The 15012-nt window shown below is 45.3% G+C and overlaps 1 protein-coding gene across 1 annotated transcript; it reads right to left on the reverse strand.

Moving 5' to 3' along the window:
• Window positions 1–1887: 1887 nt before the first annotated feature.
• Window positions 1888–15005, reverse strand: TRIM10 (tripartite motif containing 10). Its single transcript, XM_036766428.1, has 7 exons — window positions 14580–15005; window positions 11577–11672; window positions 10657–10887; window positions 8517–8539; window positions 6743–6858; window positions 5512–5544; window positions 1888–3790 (listed from the first exon to the last, which is right to left on the reverse strand). Exons 1-7 carry the CDS (start codon window positions 15003–15005, stop codon window positions 3273–3275), a joined length of 1443 nt encoding a protein of 480 aa, XP_036622323.1. The 3' UTR covers window positions 1888–3272.
• Window positions 15006–15012: the final 7 nt, after the last annotated feature.

A 15012-nucleotide genomic window follows, 5' to 3' on the forward strand; every position in this document is an offset into this window, starting at 1 on the left:
ACGGAGTAAATACTATTTTTGGAGACAGAAGACCTGGATTTGAGTCCTGGTTTCAGCCTTTACTAGCTACATGACCCTAAGCAAGTCACTTTACCCTCTTTAGGTTCCTGTTTCCTAGTCTGTGAAATGGTTTATAATAATACTTGTTACATACCTGTATTATATATGGGTTATATAGCCATATATTATCTACTTCACAAGAGCGTTGTCAAGAAAGTGCTTTACAAACCTCAAAGTGCTACATAAATGTGAGTTATTTTTTAAATTAGTACTGGCTCATTCTCTTCTTCAGTGGGAATTCATCTAGAATGCTAAGTTGCTTTCCATTTTTTCTTTTATATTTAATGGTCTACAGACATTGGTACAGTTGGATAGTCTTGCACCATCACAGTCATTATTATTATTATTAATATTATCATTACACAAAGAAAATCCCCAAGGGAGAACTGACTCACAAAGAACTGGAAAGCTGCCAATTTCTCTATCTCACCCCCTCTGACTTCACCTCTCTTTAGTCATGCTTGGAACGCACAGCATTCCCTTAGATGGAGTCAAAGCCCCAGCCTGAACACTACTTGCATATTGGCAGCTCACTTCTTCCCTACCTGTTAGAGGAGGAGGGATTGAAGTCTTTTTGTTGAGGTCTAGTCTGGAAAAAATAGCGTTATACCTCCAAGTCATCTATGACTCCGCCCTCCTCCCAACCTCCACCGCTGTGCTCATCCAGTAAGTTCCCAGGTCAGGTCAATTCCATCTTCCCCATCTCTTTTCAACACTTGTCCTCTTCTCTCTTTCTCTTCCTAACCTTGTTGGTTCGTCTTGTTTCCTCTGTCCTAGACTATAACACTCGGTCTCTTAACTGAGCACTCCATCTCTAGCCTTTACCAGGTGCCTCCCACCCCAAACCAGACTGGTTCAATGGACTGAGCACCAGACCTGGAGTCAGGGAGACCTGAGTTTGAATCTGACTTCTGACATTCACTGGGCAAGTCAGCTCAGTTTCTTCATCTGTAAAAGGGTGATAATAACAGCTTCTACCTTTCAGGGTTGTTAGAGAATAAAATGAGAATATTTGTAAAGTCGTTTACAAACCTAAGAAGCCATGTAAATGCTAGCTGTTATTACTATATTAATTTTCCTTCTGCACAACTTTGATTACATCACTCCTCCGCTTCAAAGACTTCAATGATTTCCCCTTTCCTATTGCATACGGTCCAGACTCTTCACCTCGCTTTCAAGGCCCTCCACAACCTATTCTGAATATCTTAAGTGTACTTAGTTTCATTGTCTCCTCCCATCAAACTGTGAGCTCCTCGAAGGTAGGGTCTGTTTTTGGCCTTTTTTGTATCCCCAATGTTTAGCGCAGAATCACATGTACACAGAGAACTAGAATACGTAGTAGGTGCTTTTTATTTGAATGACTGATTGATTCCAACTTGTTTTCCTAGGCTTATCCCCCTCATGGATTCCATGTTCTAGCAAAACTGCACTATGCATCAGTCTCCAAAAACGATCCACGTAATCTCTGTGATTTTTCTGACATTAATTAATCTAGAATCGTCTCTGGACCAACTCTGACTGTTGCCATTCTACTGATCTTCTAAGGTCCAACGCAAATTTCTACCTCTTTCATGAAGCCTTCCTTGATACCAACAATCAGTAACAGGCTTTCCTTCCCGGTCCTCCCAAAACCTCACATAGTACTCCATACGTCTCCAGCGTGCATAAGTTGACATTCTCATTTGTATTCTGGTTCTTTGTGTACATATGATCACCCTTACTAGACTGCAAGTTCCATGAGGGTAAGGACCAAGCCCTGACTAAATTCGGCATCTCCCTCAAGGACTAGCACGGCGCCCTGTAGAGACAGCGATTCATAAAAGCTTGTGAAATGATCGAACACTTTAATAAAGAAGGCGGTTAAACAAATAATGTCAATAAGATTTATTGCAAATAAACCATCACTCTGGGTAATTGTGAACTGATTGGAAACAGAGAGAAGGAACGGAGTGCACCGGCCACCTGCGGACTCCAGAGAGGCAAGGTTAATCAGAATCCATCTTTGCTATCAATAAAGGTGAATTCTGCTGTTGGTGAGTCATCTCATCTAAATCCACCTCTAGGAAAGAGCCCAGTGAAATCGCTGTAGATGGATATACTCAAACAGAAGATCACGCTTACCTCCCTTAGTCCCCTTCTCCAGTGCCCTACATCCCTTCTCACAGGAAGTCCTTTATGCTATAGAACCCAAGTCCCTCTGGCAATCAAGGTGATGTTTTATTGTTTGCAGAATTTAAGATTCCAAAATGAGTCAAACAAAGCTAATGTATCATTCTATTTCCTATTCACCCATTCTATTCTATTTACCCATGCAGTAAAATGTTAGGCCATACACCAAGTCCCAGCAACAGTGAAGCGGCTCTCTGGGAGTCACTATTACTCCGCGCACGTCACACATGTAGCTGCAGTCCCCTTTCCAGAATCCCAGAGGGAAGCCCATCTCTTAAAGACACCATTCCCACTGCTGATCTTCTAGTCTGAACTTTTCCATCTCCCTTCCTCCCTTCCCCTTGGATAACCCTTACTGTCCAGTGTTAGAAGAGAATGTTGAATTAATTTGCCATTCGTTGGGCTGGAGACCATTGGTCATGAAACACAAACCCCCTTGGCTGCATCTGGGACCCCACCAACGGCTTCACCGCCCTTATCCTACCACTTCGTCGTCTTTTGTTCCTTCCCTTCTTCTCACTGTTTCCGTTCATTGGTAAGTAGAGTAGGGGTGGGAGAGAGCAAGAGAGAGACAAATGCCCCCAGGTGTTTGTGATCCTGGTACAGAGACAAAAAGATGCGTAAGACGGACGAGAGCCTTTGGTTTCATATTCTCAGCCCATCAGTCTTCGGCAAGGTTCTTTTCTCTTCTTCTTAGACTGAGTCTCCATCCAGAATGGTAGAATGGGTCTGGGACCATCGGTCACATAGACTGGCACCACTGAACTCTTGACTCCCCTTTACCCATACGTAGACTTGGGGGAATTCTTTGAAATTCTCTAGGGTGGTTTAGGAGGGAGAATGGCTATGACCTGAGCCTCTCTGGGAGTCACTAGTAGATTTGGAAGGTAGAGAATAAGGGTTCAAATTCTTTTGATTCTCACTAACGCGTGTCCTTGGACACAGTCTCTCTCAGTTTCTCAGGCAACTAGGACCAAGCTTAAATGTAACACACTCTTGACCCCTCTCACCCCTACCTCACCCAGAAGAGGGTCTCTCCCCCTTCAAGGGCTCAAGGAGAAACTGGATCCTCTGCCCCAGAGCCCAAAGAAGGGAAAGATCTCCCCAGTGAAAGAGGCAGTGAAGGTATAGATGGGCTCTTGGGTGGTAGCGTTGCTAAATGTCACCCAGCCCACCTCGTAATCAAGGGAGACACGGATTTGCCTGGGATTCTCTCCCAGGGACAGCCTGGTAGGGAAGGAGCCCAAGGCTGAAACAAAACCCCACGCCAGTCGTACTGCCCATATCCCTTCCTCCGGCCTAAGCCTGAGTTCCCCTTTCCGTCGGACATCCTGGTTCACCACACCCACGGTGCAGCTGCCCCCATGGGCCAGGTCCACAGCTACCACCCAAGTGTGCCTCCCTCCCACAAAGCCAGCCTGGGCTAGGACGAAGATGGCCCGGTCAAAACGTTGTGGACTGTCTGGCGAGGTCTGCCATTTGTAGGAAAACTGGGCCCGCTGGCGATCTTCTGATAGGAGGAGCTTGGGGTGAGATGTCTGGGGGTCTAAGAAGATATGGGCTGGGAGGAAGAGAGGAATGCATACAATTAACATCGATGTCATTACTGCTTGGGGGAAGGTGTTAAAATTGCATTTGGTATCAACTTCAGAAATCCTTTTCCCTTTATATCACCCTAAATATATTACTAACTTCCAACCCACCTTATGGAACCAAGATGGCCTCTTCCTTTATTCAAGCAGTCTGCCCCTCTTGGAAAGAAAATTCAATCTGGAAATCACAGACCTGAAGTCTAATCTTAATTTTCTCACTAACTGGCACGATGACATTGCACAGGCCACTTTACCTAGGACAGAAGGCATCATGGGTCTTAGCCCAACCCTCTTATTTTCCAAAAGAAAATGAATCCCAGCATGGCAAAGTGATTTGCCCAAGACACACATATAGTAAGTAGCAGAGTGGGGATTCAAACCCAGGTCCTTTGAATCTAAATCTAGCACTCTGGGAACAGGACTGCCATCTCCTCATTTCCCATGTCACTGCACTCATTGGCTTTTCCACTGTGCCCCATGCTGGGTACTTCCCTCTTCCCTTTTCAGGTTTCTTTTATGTGTCTCATTAGATTGTGAACTCCTTGAGGGTAAGGCCTGTCTTTTTTGTATTTGTATCCCCAGTCCTTTGCACAATGCTTGGTACAGAGTAGGGACTTAATAAATGTTTATCAACTATTAAATCTCCAAGTATTGTGATAAAGTGTGTCAAGAATATATTTTTTCCTCCAGATAGCCAGCTATTAAACACTTACCAGCACATTCCCATTTCAAGGCCTGATCTTCTGCAATCCCACGATCCACATCCACTTTATTTTTAGGAGCCTGATGCGCATATGCTCTGAGTCCTAGTACATAGCTTTTCTCATATCCATTGTGCCCTCTACCCTCCTGCCTGCCCAGTGAAGGCCAGTCCCATCTTCCAAATCTACCTTAAAGCTCTCCTCCAGGGAAGCACACCCATTCCACTTGGATTCACCATTCAATTCAACAAACAGTGTTGTTGTTCAGTGGTTTCAGTCATGCCAGACTCTCTGTGATCCCATTTAGAGCTCTCTTGGCAAAGGTAATTGGAGTGGTTTGCCATTTCCTTCTCCAGCTCATTTTACAGCTGAGGAAACTGAGGCAAACAGGGCTAAGTGACTTGCCCAAGGTCACACGGGTAGGAAGTGTCCAAGGCCAGATTTGAACTCAGGTCTTCCTGACTCCAGGGCCAGCACTCTATTCACTACATCCAGCTGCCCTTCAACAAACAGTACCTGGAGATTTAATAAAGGGGCAAACCTAATAATAATAGCTTACATTTATATAGTGCTTGTTAGGTGCCCGCCACTGCACTAAGTGCTTTATAATTACCATCTCATTTGATTGTCACAACGACCCTGGGAGATAGATGCTATTCTTATCCCCGTATCATAGAAGAGAAAACGGAGACAAGCAGAGGTTAAGTGACTTGCCCCATGTCACCCAGCTAGAAAGTGTCTGAGGCCACATTTGAACTCAAGCCTTCCTGACTCCAAGCCCACGACTGTATCTCCTGTTTCATACATTCAGCCCACCAGTGGAGGTCTGCAATTGCAAACACTGTCTTTTCTTCTTTTGGCATCTCTTTAAGGGATGTCCCATACAGAGCCCCTGCGCAATTCTGTGGTTTGTGGAAACCAGGGATGCCCCTGACACACGTGTGCAAACACACGCGCATCCACATTTGTCTTGGCCCCAAGACACTCACCTGGCTCATAGTCCAGTTCAAAGAGCAATTTTTCTGTGCAAAGCAGGGGAAAAAGCAGATAGGATTTATGTCAGATCTAGGTGAGAACTTAGAAAGAGTTCAACCCCTCTCCCAACACATGCTGAGAAGCAAAGAAAGAGGATCACAAGGGCCCATGCAGGGTGTACTGGAGTAACCTCCAACTGGCTTTCGAGAGCCGATTGTTAAATTTTCAGGGTGAGCATGTACACCTCAGAAGTCAGTAATTACTACAAATCAGGACTTGATTTATTACTTTGTTGATTGTCGAGACTTAAGAAAGTGATGGAGAAAATACTAATAATGCAGATTAAATTTTAAAGTGATAGGCACACATTTCTGCCACCCCCTCCTCCCCACTCCCCACCCCCAGCCTGCTGTTAAATATTTACCCACACACACACACACACACACACACACACACACTATAGGCTGATGATAATAATCACTGGCATTTATACAGAGCTTTAAGGTATGCAGAGTGTTCTGCGTTCCTAGTCTCATTTGAAGCTCACAATACCCCCGGGGTCAATGTCAGGAACTAGGGGAAGGTAGGAGGAAACAGAGAAGAGCTAGATTAACATTACTGGAGGCAGTGGGATATAACAAAGACAGCCCTGGACTAGAAGTCCAGAAACTTACATCCAAGTCTTGGCTCTGTTACTTATTGGCTGTGCAACCCTGGGAAAACCATTTCCCTTCTCTGACCTTGAGTTGCCCCATCTGTAAAATGAGGCAGTTGGACTAGATGTTGTCTAAGGTCTCTTGGAGACCTAGCACTCTTGATTCTGAATTACCAATATTGATTATAAATGCTGTTGATTTTTCCTACTGTTGAACATTACTTTTGTTAATAATTTTCATTGTCATTTTGCTATTGTTGGTAATCATATGAATCCATTTTTTCCAGCACTTTACATACTTTTTCCCCCTCAGAAATGCTAACTATTTTACATTTCCTTCGTATCATCCCTGTGAAAGGGAACAGACAGTATCCTCCTTGTCTCATTAGATCTGTAGATGGGGAAACTCAGACACAAATTGGTAAAGCAATTGGCCAAAACCCATGTAGCAAATTGGCAGTGGGGCCGGGAGGCAAATCCAGGTGTTGTCTGTCAAGAAGGAACTTTACATCACTTAGGACTATAACATCTGGGACTTGGGACAACCTTTCAAACCGCCCCGGGATCTGCGCACATGTGCATCTTCTTACCCAAAAACATCTTCATCTCCCCCTGCAGCTGAAGGGTCTGTTGAGGGAAGTCCCGGATCCTCTCCCCCAGGTCAGGAGACACAGCCTCTGGTTTCCGGCACTTCCTGGTTTCACACCTAGAAACACACACATACACACACACACACACACACACACACACACACACACACACACACACAGAAAAATGATGGGTGGAATCCTAGAGATTATCCTGCTTGGAGATTATCTGGGCACTCTGAGCTGGTCACTAGTTTCTTTTAGCTCTGGCGCCCCAAGTCCCACAGCCCGGCGATGCTTTCTCCAAAAGGCCTTCCATGATTGAGGCCAACCTCATTTTCCCTTTGAGGCCTTTTTAAAGTTGTGTGTGTGTGTGTGTGTGTACGTAAATACGCAATAAATACAGGGATTGGATTTATTGTTTCTTAGGTATATGATTTCACTCCCCAGTGAATAAAGTCCCTCTACCAAGGCAGGTCAACACCATTTTTGACACTTATAGTCTTAAAAAGTTGTCTAGACAGAGAGAGGTTAAGTGACCTGCCCAGGGACATACAGCCAATATATATGTCAGAGGCAGAAATCGAACCCAGGTCTTCCTGGCTCCAAGGCCAGACTTCTATCCCCTGTATGCCGATTCTGTTCTTATGTGGGTATATAATATTACTAATAACTCAAATTTAAATAGCGCTTTAAAATCAGAGCACACTCTCCTCACAACAACACTCTGCAAGTACTGCTGTTCCCATTTTCTGGGTGAGGTGACTGGGCCTCAGAGGGGGGACACAGACAGTGAGTGTCGGGGCTGGAACTCAAACGTCCAGGACTCTTTCCACTCCACTCAGCTCTGTGTGTGTGTGTATGTGTGTGTGTGTGTGCGCGTGCACGAGTGTGAATGTGAGTGTGTGCGTGCGTGTGTGCGTGTATATGTGTGTGCTCGCGTGTGTGCGTGTGTGTGTGCATGTGTGTGTGCATGCGTGTACGTGTGTGTGCTTGTACACGTCTGTTTGTATGTACATGGGTGTAAGCTTGCTTGTCTAACGCGTGCATATTCTCTCTTGGACATCATCCAGCCCTTCCCTTACAACCCCCTCGTTGCTGTCCAGTCATTTTCAGTTGTATCTGACTCTTTGTGACCCCGTTTGGGGTTTCCTTGGCAAAGACACTAGGGTGATTCTCCGTTTCCTTCTCCAGCCCATTTAATGAAGGAAGAAGCTGAGACAAACAGGGTTAAGCGAATTGCCCCGGTCACACGGTTAGTAAGTGCCCGAGGCCAGATTTGAACTCACAAAGACCGAGTCTTCCGCACTCTATCCACGGTACCGCCTAGCTGCCCCACCCCTCTCACGCTGTTCTCATATTTTATTTTGTATGTTAGTGATCATGCGGGTACTTTACCACATCTGTTAGACTGTGAGCAGCCTGAGGACGGGAACCTTCCCATTCCTCGGCCCATGGTAGGCATTTACTCAATGTTTTGCTTGGCTTTTCGTTCGGCTGGGCCCATTTCACCACCCAGCGCCTCCATGCAACTCTCAAAACTCTGTTACAGAATTGTTGCATTGGTAGACAGTCCTCACTGGGAGTTCCCTACACAGTGAAACCACAGGTGTGAAAGAGATGATGATGATGATGATAAATTATCAAATTAAAATTTATTGTGAGTACATGTTAATACATCTGTATAATATATGCGTATGTACACAATTCATTGTGTGATGTATATGTATTTGGGTATGAGAAAGGAAGAAGGAAAGAATAAGAGAGAATCACTTGCCTGATCAGGGTGCTCCTGATGTCCTAAAAGAAAGAGAAATACCAAGCATTCAGTTCCCATGTTTTCCATCTTTCCTGAAGGTCCCTAGAAACCCTTGAGCACTACAGTCATGGGCAACAGCCCTGGGACGCAATGTCATAGGATCCCATCACCGGAAGAGACTCCAAAAGTCCCTTCTAATTCAGGGTTTATCTGAAGCATGAATCTCACCTACAACATTCCTGGCTAGTGTTTGGTGATTATCCAGCCTCTGCTTTGCCATTCCCAAGAGCCTGGGAACTCACTACATTACCAAGCCGTCCATTCCACTTTGGGACAACGAATTATTAGGAAGTAGAAATCTGTCTCCCTCTACTTTTTCCCCATTTTCTTTTCTTTTTATTCCGAAATTAAACAACAAATAAAAACAACATTCCACATGCAATGTGGAACAGAAGGAAAGCATCATATGCCAAATGTGAACCCCTACTACGTTGACTTTGCTTTTCTTTTTAATATAATTAATATAAAAAATTAAATATGTAACTTTCAAAGTGGTCTTATTTGTGATTCTTTCTGGTTTTTTTGTTCTCTTCTCTTTGAGGCAGGGGCCAGGAGAAGGGCTGGGACAGGAAGACAGGGGACGGGGTGGGGTTTCCTATCCCTAATCTCTTTATGGGCATAAATGTTTAACAACAAGTTCTCCAGAAGAAGAAAAAAACACATACATAACACACTTTTAAGTTTAATGTGCATTATAAACATTTTCCCCATCACTTTATTAAGTCTGCACAGTGAACAAAACAACAAACTAAAGCCCTTTTATTTTTGTTTTGTCAATTAGTTGTATCTGACTCTTTGTGACCCCATTTTGGGGTTTTCTAGGCAAAGATACTGGAGTGGGCTTGCCATTTCCTTCTCCAGCTCATTTCACAGATAAGAACTGAGGCAAAGAGGGTTAAATGACTTGCCCAGGGTCCTACAGCTAGGAAGTATCTGAGGCTGGATTTGAACTCAGGTCCTCCTGACTCCACAGCCAGCACTTATCTACTGTGCCACCTAGCTGTCCAAAATTAAGCCCTAATTTATAGCACTTGTTAATTTTTGAGGTATAAAATGCCTGGAGGAAATTTAGCAGTTGGCTCCTGCACACAACTAACTCTCTCCTTCTCACTTCCTTCCTCCATTGCTTCCACCTATTATTTTTGCTGGGTCTTTCTAGCCCTTGGAGAGCCAGGAATTGACCTCCACGGTACTGGCCATGCTGCTGCTGCATGGACTTGAAGGTCCAAAACATCTTCGCTGCAGATTTACGAAGGAGTGAGGTCCTTTCGAGCCCTGAAATTCAGAATATCTATAAAGTGACGACTTCACAAGGCAGACCATTTTGTCGTGGCTTCCCTCTGTTACCAGGCAGCTAGGTGGTGCAGCGGATAGAGTGCTGGGTCTCACGTCAGGAAGACTCGTCTTCCTGAGTTCAAATCTGGCCTCAGACACTCCCTACCTGTGTGACCCTGGGCAAGTCACTTAACCCTGTTTGCCTCAGTTTCCCCATCTGTAAAATGAGCTAAAGAAGAAAATGGCAAACCACTCCAGGATCTTTGCCAAGAAAATCCCAAATGGGGCTATGAAGAGTCGGACACAACTGAACAACAAATTATTACTCAGTCCCTCCTCATACTGAGCTGGAATTTGCCTTCCTGAACTCGTTAGTCCTGCCTCTGTCCTACAAGAGAGAAGGGAGAGAGGAAATACAAGAGGGACAGGGAAGAAGAGGTAACAATCACTCACATTTTTATATTTCTTTACAAAGCGCTTAGCACAGTGCCCGGCACATAGTAGGCATTTAATAAATGTTTATTGATTGATTGACTGTGAGGTAGGTATGTAAGAAATGCTTGTTCATTGATTGTTTAAACATTCCCAAAAAAGGGGATTCCATAGGCTCCCTCAGTCATCTGTTCCCATTGACCTCAACAAATAGTACTGCACCCATCTTACAGAAGAGGGAACTGAGGCTCAAGGTTAAGTGACTTGCCTTTGGTCACATAGTAAGTGTTGTAGCCTTGGAATGCCAGACATCATGCCCTTTGCAGCGTGCCCTAATGTCTGTCCCAATGGCTTAGGCTGGAAAAAGAGGGTCTGACTCCGCACTGCTCACCTTCAGCAGTCCTCTGGCTGGGCGCTCCAGTTTTTCTTCCAGTTCTGATATCAAAGCATTAAAACGGCGGATCTCACTCTGGACAAGGGACTCGAACTCATTCTTCTGCTTCAAAATATCCCCATCCAACTTTTCCAGATGGGTCAAAAGTAAGTACTGCTGCCTCTCCAGGAACTGGCACATGCGCTCAAATTCTGAGGTGACCTTCTCTCTCTTGGTGGCCACCTGAGTCTGGGGGAGCCGGGAGAGGGAACAGAGATGCCTCAGAATGGTCCCATCCTCCTCCTCTTGCTCTTCCTTTACTCCCATTTCCTACATCTCTACCATCCCATCTCCCTTAACTTAGTGATACTGATATTTCCCTGCACCGGACACGCTCAGCAGTCCCAGAGAACCCATCTCCTCTCTCCCTCATGTGGGTGAAACCATCTCCTTTCTGCTTCATATGGGAGAAAGCATCTCCTTTCTGCCTCATGTGGGTGAAACCATCTGCTTTCTGCCTCATATGGGAGAAAGCATCTCCTCTCTCCCTCATATGAGAGAAACCATCTCCTCTCTCCCTCATATGGGTGAAACCATCTCCTTTCTGCTTCATATCGGAGAACCCATCTCCTTTCTCCCTCATGTGGGTGAAACCATCTGCTTTCTGCCTCATATGGGAGAAACCATCTGCTTTCTCCGTCACATGGGTGAAACCATCTTCTTTCTCCCTCATGTGGGTGAAACCATCTGCTTTCTGCCTGGGAGAAAGCATCTCCTTTCTGCTTCATATGGGAGAAAGCATCTCCTTTCTGCCTCACAGGCATATGGTCTAGCAGTAGAGAAGAGGCATAAAATGATCTCCTAGGCCCTGTCCAGACTGAGGAGGAGTCTATAGCAGATCACCAGAGAGAAGGAGAGGACGCACATGAGTGACTTACCAATAAGACCCGGATCCTTTGATCTTCCCTGGACTGGAGTCCTTGAATGTCCTCTCTCTCGTTCTTCAGAGATTCTAGACATCTATGGATTTGTTCCTGAGAAGAAGAGGGAAGGAATCCTTAGGATGGCACATCAGAGGATTCCTTTGAGGGTGGGGGAAGCTGATCTTTTTCAGCCACTTGCCCAGGCAGGACCTACCCACTAGACTCTGTTCTCCCTTGATTCCCTTCCTAGGGGCAGCCAGGTGATGCAGTGGCTACAGTAAGGACCTTGGAGTCAGGAGAACGTGGGTTCAAATCCTGCCTCGGACACTTACTAGTTATGTGACCCTGGGCACAAGTCATCTAATCTGCAAAATGGAGATAACAGCACCCACCTCCCAAGGTTGTTGTGAGGACCCGAGACAACATTCGCGAAGCGCTATGTAAATGCTAGCTAACTCTACGCCCTGTTTGACTACTGCCCCTCAAGCTCCTTTCATGGATATAATATCACCCATAAATATGAGACTCGTACCCAGCTCACACAAGTTTAATTATCATCTCTATGAGGATGACTCCCCAGTCTGTATTTCTAGCCCTAGGCACAAATCTGTGAAGTCTGGATTCAGTCAAAGGGCAGCACTTGAGGACCTAGAGGGCCTCGAGGCTGCCAACTCCCCATCCCTGAGCTCCAGTCCCACTTCATTAACTGCTCATAGGACATTCCAAACAGGATGCCCCATAAGGGCCACACACTCAACACATCCAAAACAGAACTCGTTACCTTTTCCCCAAACTCACTCATCTTCTGAACTTCTCTATTTCTGTCAAGGGCACCGCCATCCTTCCAGTCACCCAAGCTCGTCATCTCAATGTCATCCCTGGTTCCCATTAACACTCACCCCACGCATAAAATCAGTTGCCAGATTTTGTCCTTTCCCTCTCCACAACATCTCTCGTTTGTCCCCTTCTCTGCACATGCACACACGGTCACTACCCTACTTCAGGTTCTTACCACCTCCCACCTAGACTATTACACTAGACTCCTAATTGGAAGCCCCGCCTTCAGTCTCTCTCCTCTCAGTCCAACACAGCTGCCCAGGTGACATTCCCAAACCATAGTTCTCACCATGTTACTCCCATATTTAATAGATCCTAGTGGCTTCCATTTACATCAGGCACCAAACACAAATTCCTCTGTCTGACATCCAAAGCCCTTGACAGCATAGCCCAAAGCTACTTTTCCCAGGCTTATGGCACCTTACTCCTCTCAGCACCTACAGCGGTCCAGTCAAACTGGCCTTTTTGCTGTTCTTCTTAGCATCGGCTATTCTCCATGCCTGGAATGCTCTTTTTTTGTTTGTTTGTTTTTTTGGCAGGGCAATTGGGGTTAAGTGACTTGCCCAAGGTCACACAGCTAGTAAGTGTGTCCAGTGTCTGAGGTCACATTTGAACTCAGGTCCTCCTGACTCCAGGGCCGTGGCTCTACTCACTGTGCCACCTAGCCGCCCCAGGCATTGCTTTCACATGAGGTTTATCCTGATGTCCCCAGTGCCTGGTGCCCTCCACTCAAAATGATTTTCTATCTATTTTGTATATGATACTCTCTCTCTCTTTACACACACACACACACACACACAATTATATGTTATATATAACGTACACTAGATGTAAAACTATATGTAGTTACATATGTGATATATAACTATATATAGTTTTATATATAATATATGTATATATGAACTATCTCTCTCAGCTAGATTGTAAGTTCCTTGGGGACAAGGACTTGTTTTGTTTTTGTGTTTGTATTCCCAGGGCCTAGCACGTGTTGTTGCCCAGTCACTCAGTCATACATACATTTCCTCCTCTGTACAATGAAGAGGCTAGCCTAGGTAATCTCTAAATCTCTTTCCCGGAAATAGAAAGCTGGCTCTCAAAAATCCATGATCAAGAACAGGAAAAATATTGAAAGTATTTTTTAAAATAGATAATTTGGAGAAAATTCATTTGACTTTAGAAGAGAGTCAGAGATATAGGATGATGGAATCTCAAAATTAGAAAGGACCCCAGGGATTGCTTAGTTCAATCTTTCCCTGAGCAGACATTCTCTCAAAAGCAGGTATTCTCTAGTCCCCAGAAACAGAGATCCCTCCCACCCTGACAGTGTGTATGACTTTTGGCAAGTCACTTGGGCTTCAATTTCGTCATCTGTAAAGTGAAGGAATCTACGATCCTATGGGCTGATGTAACAGAAAAAGCACTCAACTCAGAATCAAAAGACCTCGGTTTGAATCCTAGCTGAGCCATGCTAGCTGTGTAGATTTGTGGGATTCACCCAATCTGTCTGACTCTTAGCTTCTTCATCCCTAAAATAAGGATAATAACCCTCAGCAGTCAGAAAAATCAAATGAGGTCGCCGAATCATAGGCCGAGAACTGGAAAAGGAACTTTAGAGACAATCTTGTCCAACTCTCATTTTACAGAGGAAGAAGCAAGGCCAAGAGGTTAAGTTACTTGCCAGGCCACACAGTAAGTAGCAAAGCCAGGTCTTCTGACTCAGAGCCCATGCTCTTTCCAACGTACAAGAAATCCCAAGTCTTCACTAAGACCTTTGGGACACCTCATACTATGCAGCTTGCACATAATAACGATAATGAATGTAAAAATGTTTTGTAGCCATTGAAGTTTAAGTAGTATGAATATTACTCAACAAAAATATATATTTAGCCAACCTCAAACTCATACACTTACTCTTCGGCACTCAGCTGCGCACTCGGATATACATACATACATCAACATGTGCTTAAATACACACCTAACAAACACTCCCTCGTGTAAGCGCTGACATACGATCACTGTGCTCCACTACCAATTCTTCTTCTGGAAGCATAGCGTCCAAAAGGATCGGGAGGTGGTAGGAAGGAGGAGAAGGTGTTAGTCTCAGGGTTATTTACTTGAAGCCCAGAGATCTGGTCCTGGGGAGTTTAGGACATGGTAACACCCCTCCCCCATCTTTCTTACCCTGTAGGGATCTGCTGCATCCTCTAGGAAACGCACAGTGTGAGTCCTGTGCTCCAGGGCTTCACGGCACTTCACACACAACTGCTTTTCATCATCCTCACAGAAGAAGTAAATTTTTTCCTCGTGTTCCTCACAGAGGTCTTCTTCCAGGTCTGGAGGAGGTGCCGACTTCAGCCTCTCGATGTTTTCCACGACACTGGCCAGCTGCCAATTAGGCCGGAGCGCCCCAGGATGGAAGGGATCCTTGCAGAGTGGACAGATGGGTTGCTCACCAGGTTCAGAATCAGAGATTTCACAGTAGCGAGTAAGGCACCCCCTACAGAAGTTGTGGCCACAGTCAATGGTAACAGGCTCTCTCAGGATGCCTTGGCAGATGGGGCAATTGACTTCCTCTTCCAGGGTGGTCAGGGAAGTGGCTGAGGCCATAGTGATC

Source organism: Trichosurus vulpecula, chromosome 7, assembly GCF_011100635.1.
Source record: "Trichosurus vulpecula isolate mTriVul1 chromosome 7, mTriVul1.pri, whole genome shotgun sequence".
NCBI classification, from domain to species: domain Eukaryota; kingdom Metazoa; phylum Chordata; class Mammalia; order Diprotodontia; family Phalangeridae; genus Trichosurus; species Trichosurus vulpecula.

Bases quoted from the DNA above. Each gene is read 5' to 3' on its own strand.
- TRIM10 (XM_036766428.1), bottom strand. From the start codon at position 15,005: ATGGCCTCAGCCACTTCCCTGACCACCCTGGAAGAGGAAGTCAATTGC. The intron at 11,673-14,579 runs GTAAGAAAGATG...TCTTCTTCTCAG, and splicing joins ATGCAGCAGATCCCTACAGG to GAACAAATCCATAGATGTCT. The intron at 10,888-11,576 runs GTAAGTCACTCA...CGGCTCCCCCAG, and splicing joins AAAGGATCCGGGTCTTATTG to ACTCAGGTGGCCACCAAGAG.